Below are 7,863 nucleotides of genomic sequence, written 5' to 3' on the forward strand. Positions count from 1 at the left end.
GTAGATTTTGCAAACGTTAGTGACGAAGCTGGTTTGAATGAGAACATTTTAGTTGGTAAGTCTGTTTCTTATTCAAATACTTATATAGGGATTTCATTGTAATACTATAATATGAATTTTTATGAACATTGTGGTTTTACAGATATAGTTGGTCAAGTTGTCAATGTCGCCGAGCTGAAGATCTACCAAGTTGACAACAAGGACAAACAGAAAGTTGTTTTCGAACTTAGGGACATACTGTAATTTAACTTAGTACTATTCTTTTGCGAGATATATTATATAATGTTCCTCAAATACATATTTATTTTTCTATATGTAGCGATGACCGTCTATCATGTACACTTTGGGGTGTTCTTGCTGAGAGAATCTTAGCAGCTTGCGCAAATAATAGACAGATTATAAACTAACCTTCATGTTTCTCCCTTCCAAACATAGACTCTATTGTAATATATTGGACTGCAGGAAAGTACATCTCATTTGATTTCCTGCAGTTTTGTGTAAACCAAATTAAGCAACACGTTTAGATTCTTCCAAATAAAACAATGAAACATGTTTTAGGAAAACCACTACTTATCTTACGGATACTATGATGTCTTCATATATATCCTTCGGTTTGATTGTATATTCATCAACATATACTGCATAAAATGTATAATATGTCAAGTAATCATATACAAAATACTGTAAATATATACAATACACGTGTTGTTTTGGCTACACAATTATGTTTTTCAAATATAAGATCGATTTTTTTGATACATAGGGTAAGAGTATAGTCCTATGTAATCGAAACAATATAAAGAAACGCAGCTGAGAATATAAAACAACTTACCAATCCAATTGAATTGATTAATTGATTCGGGAAAGTATGTGGGCGAAACTGAATCAATCAGATTGACACTTTTATCAACCCCATAAACCCACCGAATTGCTTTAGAGTAATTGGTTGTGTAAACATGTCGGATTTAACAGCTCTATGAAAAAGATTTGGAAGACTGGTAGATTTGGGATCTTTGGTTGACCGAATGAAAGATAAAGAGGAAACGATGAAAGATGTTTTCTTTGATCGAAGAAACTGATTAATCGGTTTCCCTAAACAATATCCCTATAAATAAAAGCAATTCAAAATCAAAATCAACTTACCAACCTAATTGAATTGATTAATCGGTTCGAAAAACTCATGGGTCAAAATTGAATTGATTGAGAATTTTATCAACCCCATAAGCACACCGAATTCCTTCGACTAATTGCAGTTTCTCCCCTTTTCGGATTTAACAGTTTTCTCAAAAAGATTTTGTGGAAAGAAGTAGTGAATTTAATTTTCCCAAAAATATTTTCTGGAAAGAAGAAGTAGTGAATTTAATCAAAAAGAGTCAAAACTCACGAAGTAAATTACGGCTCTAAGGTTGATCGAATAGAAAATGGAGATGAAACGATGGTTTGTTTTCTTGGGTAGAAGAAATGAAAAAAAACAATCCATTTTTCAGATATCAGGACAGAGGTTTTTGTTCAAAAAAAAAAACAGACAGAGGTTAAAAAAAACTTACAAAAAGGTCAACCAAGCCCAAATCGGAAATCTCCAAAAAATTAAACTCATACCCAATTGTTTTAAGTGTAGCAATTAAAAATATAGCCCAATTTCTGTTACTCAAAAATTATAATACATTTTGCAAAACCACAATTAGAAGTCATAAACTACAAATTAATTATATATACTATGATCAGCACATTGGGTGAATACATTACCCATGTATATATGATGCATAGAAAAATAAATACATATTACTATTATGTACATATTAGTATTAATAAACAAAAACTTTTAAAATAATATTCAACTACTCATGTTTTGACAACCCGTTAAGTAAATTATGATTTCATTATATTTATATCATGTCTCATTATATATTTCACTCACCTTTGTTCCTTTTAATAAAATCAAATCTTTTTAAAAAATAGTGTTAAAAATCTCAAATATTGACAAAGAAAAATATAGCTCAATTTTAATCGGGTTTTAACAACAATAGTAAATAGGATGTACAGAAACAGTATAATAAACAGATACTATAACATCTTATTTATTCTTATCCGCTTTAACAACATTAAAATATTTTCCCGCGCTGTAGTGCGGATTCAGTCCTAGTATTGAATAAAACAGAGACTCCCCTAAAACTCTAACCGATTTAAGATTATTTAATAGTATTTTACCAATTTAAGATTATTTAATTTTAAAAATTAATCTGAAGACAATTTATCGTGATAAAATGTTACTGGTTTGAAAAGAAAACATAAAAGTATTATTGGAGGATAGTCTCATTGTTGAAAATTGAAATAAAACTCTCAATATTTATCTTCACTTATCATTTCTACATTATTATTTTTTACATCCCTTCACTTATCATCTAAAATCTTCATTTTTAGAAAGAAAAAAAATCTCTACTTTGTAGCCAAATAAAAAATCTTAACCAAAAACATCAAATTCCTATCATCCCAATTTTCAATACTTTCACTTTGACTGACGGAAAAATAGAAACGCCGTCTAATTTCATATTGAGATAGAAACAAATCTGTAAAATTAGAATTGAATATGGAATATTCGCTAAAAGCTAATAAATCATTTTTTTTATAGCAACCCTAAAATGTGAAAATATATATTTAGGCGCCTTTTTCTGATTTTGTTTCGTTTAAAAAAAATTAGTTTTAGCGCCGTTTATTGCCGCGCGTCGTATCGATCTCGCCTCTCTCTCCCCCTTTTTAACTTTATATTACTATTTCCTCTCAAAAATCAAATCAGTCCTGTCTTCAACCTCTCTCTCTCTCTGATCGACTAGGGTTTCGCGCCTCTCCGGCTGATTTTCGCGTTTCTCCGGCTGATTTCGCTTCTTAACGTAAGTTTATCATGTCATTTTTTCTGAATTTTGTGTTGATTTTGAACTACAGTGATTGTTAAAACCCTAGATTCGGGAAATTTTAGTTGGGGTTTTTTTTTTTTTTTGCGTCGATTTAGCAATGCGGTGTAGTAAACGCTTTGATTACGTATTCTCGTGTGTGAATTATATAGTTCAATTGCGTTATAATGATGTTTTTGTTGGTAAATTTGGTAATGAAATTAGGGCTTTTGAGAATGGTGGAAAATGGGGCTAAGGCTATAAAGAAGGGGAAGAAGAGAGCACTTCCAGAGATTAGCAAGTCAGAGGAAGTCTCGAGGACGAGGAGGCCGAGGCGCGCTGCAGCGTGTACGAATTTCAAGGAGAAATCTGTCCGACTCGATGAGAAATCCGCTACTGTTGAAGTAAAGAGACAGCAGACTGTGGACGAGGAGATTGTCGCGTTAATGCTAACGACTCTGGAGGGTGGTGACATCGAGCCTCGTCCAACTAGGAGGCTGAACGATTTCGTTTTGTTTGATTCGGATGGTGTCTCACAGCCTGTGGAGATGTTGGAGATTAATGACATATTCGTTTCTGGAGCTATCTTACCTTTGGATGTGTGTTCTGACAAGGAGAAAGAGAAGGGTGTGAGGTGTCCATCTTTTGGAAGGGTTGAGCATTGGAGTATTTCTGATTATGAAGATGGTTCCCCTGTCATTTGGATCTCTACGGAGTTGGCGGATTACGATTGTCGTAAACCTGCTGCTAGATACAAGAAGGTTTATGATTATTTCTTTGAGAAAGCGCGTGCTTCAGTGGCTGTGTATAAGAAGTTGTCTAAGTCTTCGGGTGGGGATCCTGATACGAGTCTTGATGAGTTGCTTGCTGCGGTTGCTAGGTCAATGATTGGGAGCAAGTACTTTTCTAGTGGTGCGGCAATCCAAGACTTTGTTATATCTCAGGGAGAGTTTATATATAACCAACTCGCTGGTTTGGATGAGACAGCCAATAAACATGAAACAAGCTATGCTGAGATTCCTGTTCTTGTAGCTCTCAGAGATGAGAGTAATATGGTTGACAAGGCTTTCCAGATGGAAGGAAAACCATCTAATGGGGTTCTGAGGATTGATGGAGTTTCTGAAGTTTCGGAGACCAATGGCTTGACATCGAAGCAACTGGTTGATGGTGTTGATGAGGACAGAAGATATGCTAAACTGTTACAAGATGAAGAGTATAGGAAATCTATGCAGCGGCGGCCCAGGAAAAACAGCAGCTCAGCTTCTGCTTCAAATATGTTCTACATTAAGATCAATGAAGATGAGATTGCCAGTGAATATCCTCTCCCGTCCTACTATAAGAGCACCAAAGAAGAAACTGATGAGCTTCTGCTTTATGATGCTTGGTATGAGCTTCACGTTGATGACCTGCCTCGCAGGATGCTTCACAACTGGGCTCTTTACGACTCTGATTTACGGATGATATCTCTTGAGCTTCTTCCGATGGAACAATGTGATGATATTGATGTCACCATTTTTGGGTCAGGCGTGGTGACTGACGATATGGGACTGTGGTTCTCTCCAGAAGATCCCGACAGTGGTTCCCAGTCACACGATCCTGATGGGATGAGCATATTTCTCAGTCAAATAAAGGGATGGATGATTGAGTATGGGCCGGATGGATATATTTCCATTTATATACGAACAGATATGGCCTGGTAATCTTACTATACTAGTATTTTGTGCTCCATGTTTCTGCGTTGTATTTTTTTCTTCTGTTGCTCCATATTTTGTGCTCCATGTTTTGTGCTCCATGTTTCTGCGTTGTATATGCAGGTATCGTCTTGGGAAGCCGTCTAAGCAGTATGCCCTTTGGTATAAACCTGTTCTGAAAACAGCAACGGTTGGGATACACATTATTACATTGCTCCACCATGAAAGTAGGTTTGGAAAGCTTTCATTAGCAGATGTCATAAAGAGACTGTCTGGGTTTCCGATGAATGATAAAGCTTACATTTCTTCTGATCTCGTGGCTGTTGAGAGATATTTGATTGTCCATGGACAAATTTTCATACAGATGTTTGCAAAATATCCCAACAATGATTTAAAAAGGTGTGCATTTGTTGTTGGTCTTGCAAATAAATTGGAGGATAGGCACCACTCAAAATGGATCATCAAGACGAAGAAAATTTTGCAGAAGAAAGAGAATCTGAATCCAAGGGCAGGCATGGCACCTGTGGTATCCAAGAGGAAATCTATGCAAGCAACAACGACACGCCTGGTCAGCAGAATTTGGGGAGAGTTTTACTCTAATTACTCTCCAGAGGATTCATTGCAGGCGATTGGTGCAGCAAATGAGGAGGTAGAGGTGGAAGACGAAGGCGAAAATGGGGAGGAAGAGATTGAAGAGGAAGGTGAAAATGAAGATGTCACGGAGGACACTGTAGCAAAACCTGCTGAAGTTCAAAAGCCTCATGCTCCTAAGAAAATTCGAGCCAGTTCTGGAAAAAGGGAAATACGATGGGATGGCGAGAGTCTAGGAAAAACATCTGCTGGTGAGCCTCTCTATCGACAAGCCCTTATTGGTGGGGAAACAGTGTCTGTAGGTGGTGCTGTCACCTTGGAAGTTGATGATTCAGATGAACTTCCGGCCATCTATTTTGTGGAGTACATGTTCGAAAGTACAGATCACTGCAAAATGTTACATGGTAGGTTCTTACAAAGAGGATGTAAGACAGTTCTGGGGAATGCATCCAACGAGAGGGAACTATTTCTGACCAATGAATGCACGACTGTACAGCTTAAGGACATAAAAGGAATAGTCGGCTTTGAGATTCGATCAAGGCCATGGGGGCATCAGTATAGGAAAGAGAACATCGCTGCAGATAAGCTTGACCGGAATAGAGCATTAGAAAGAAAAGCAAAAGATTTGCCAACAGAATACTACTGCAAAAGCTTGTACTCACCTGAGAGAGGGGGATTCTTTAGTCTTCCACTAAGTGATATTGGTCGCAGTTCTGGGTTCTGCAATTCATGTAAGATAAGGGAGGATGAAGAGGAGAGGTCTGCAATTAAACTAAATGTTTCAAAGACAGGCTTTTTCTCCAATGGGATTGAGTATTCTACTGAGGATTTCGTCTATGTCAACCCTGACTCAATAGATGGATTGAAGGAGGATATCAGAACTGTTTATAAGTCTGGGCGGAACATTGGGTTAAGAGCATATGTTGTTTGCCAATTGTTGGAAATCGTCCCGAAGGAATCTAGAAAGGCTGATTTGGATTCCTTTGATGTGAAAGTTAGAAGGTTTTATAGGCCTGAGGATGTTTCTGCAGATAAGGCCTATGCTTCAGACATCCAAGAAGTAAGAACTATTTCTTATATCTGGTAATGTTTTAATTGGGGAAGGTTTCTTCTCAACTTTATCTTACAATCTTTTTCTCTTTCTTTTTGCAATTTCTTAAGTTGTACTACAGCCAGGAAACATATGTTCTCCGTCCAGGAGATATAGAGCGAAAATGTGAAGTAAGAAAGAAAAATGATATGCCCTTATGCCGCGAATATCCAATATCAGATCATATTTTCTTCTGCGAACTTTTCTTTGATTCCTCCAAAGGTTCTCTCAAGCAGGTATATATCTATTCACTTTAGTTTCTGTCAATAGATTGTGTCTCCAATTAATACGTTATGATTATTGTTCCGATACAGTGTTGAACTGTTTCTCTTAATTGTTTTGTAACAGTTGCCCGCCAATATGAAGCTGAAGTTCTCGACTATTAAAGACGACACACTTCTAAGAAAGAAAAAGGGAAAGGGAGTAGAGAGTGAAACTGAGTCTGGGATTGTCAAGCCTGATGAGCCACCTAAAGAGATGCGTTTGGCTACTCTAGATATATTTGCTGGTTGTGGTGGCCTGTCTCAGGGACTGGAAAAGGCTGGTATGTATTATCTTCAGTCAACTCTTAATCTTCCAAAATGCTTGAATAAGTTGTATTAATATTCATGTTATATGTACAAGGTGTATCTGATACAAAGTGGGCAATTGAGTATGAAGAGCCAGCTGGGCAGGCTTTTAGACAAAATCATCCTGAGTCAACAGTTTTTGTTGACAACTGCAATGTGATTCTTAGGTAAAATAGCCAACAAGTTAAATGCTTAATCTGTTTGCGTGGCTATTTCTTGTATTTTGATCAGTTTGTTGAGATTACTCGCAGGGCTATAATGGAGAAAGGTGGAGATCAAGAGGATTGTGTCTCTACTAAGGAGGCAAATGAACTCGCAGCTAAACTTGATGAGGACCAGAAGAGTACTCTGCCAATGCCTGGTCAAGTGGACTTCATCAACGGAGGACCTCCGTGTCAGGTATATATTTCAGATTGTTGCAATACTTGTGTAAACTTTTTGTTGAATAAGTGAAAAGCTCTTAACTTGTGCAATTTGCAGGGCTTTTCTGGGATGAACAGATTCAACCAAAGCTCCTGGAGTAAAGTTCAATGTGAAATGATATTAGCATTCTTGTCATTTGCTGATTATTTCCGGCCAAGGTATTTTCTTCTGGAAAACGTGAGGACCTTTGCTTCATTCAATAAAGGGCAGACATTTCAGCTTACTTTGGCTTCCCTTCTCGAAATGGGTTACCAGGTAAAATCTTAACGCTATAAAATTGATTGTTCTTTATTAGGCGTTAGTATGCTATGTGGGCAATGGTTTGCAGAATACAGTGATACTAAATTTAACCTCTTTAACATGATGTTTTCCAGGTGAGATTTGGTATCCTGGAGGCTGGTGCATATGGAGTATCCCAATCTCGTAAAAGAGCTTTCATCTGGGCAGCTGCGCCCGAAGAAGTTCTCCCAGAATGGCCTGAACCGATGCATGTCTTTGGTGTTCCGAAGTTGAAAATCCCTCTATCCAAAGGCTTATATTATGCTGCTGTTCGTAGTACTGCATTTGGTGCACCTTTCCGCCCGATCACCGTGAGAGACACAATTGGTGAT

The 7,863-nt window shown here is 37.3% G+C and overlaps 1 protein-coding gene and 1 long non-coding RNA gene across 2 annotated transcripts; one reads left to right on the top strand and one right to left on the bottom strand.

Annotated features, from left to right (window-relative positions):
• Window positions 418-1,512, bottom strand: LOC109127555. Its single transcript, XR_002034120.1, has 3 exons — window positions 833-1,512; window positions 580-638; window positions 418-485 (listed from the first exon to the last, which is right to left on the bottom strand). It is a non-coding gene; the product is annotated as an uncharacterized LOC109127555 (long non-coding RNA).
• LOC104725409 (DNA (cytosine-5)-methyltransferase 1-like) lies at window positions 2,732-7,863 on the top strand (the record flags this gene model as incomplete). Its single annotated transcript, XM_010444072.2, is given in 9 exon segments — window positions 2,732-2,888; window positions 3,114-4,584; window positions 4,703-6,230; window positions 6,332-6,496; window positions 6,609-6,804; window positions 6,885-6,996; window positions 7,081-7,228; window positions 7,310-7,507; window positions 7,627-7,863. Coding segments are annotated over 8 exon segments (4,044 nt in total), but the record flags the coding sequence as incomplete, so codon positions are not given.

This window comes from Camelina sativa, chromosome 11 (genome assembly GCF_000633955.1).
Source record: "Camelina sativa cultivar DH55 chromosome 11, Cs, whole genome shotgun sequence".
NCBI classification, from domain to species: Eukaryota; Viridiplantae; Streptophyta; class Magnoliopsida; order Brassicales; family Brassicaceae; genus Camelina; species Camelina sativa.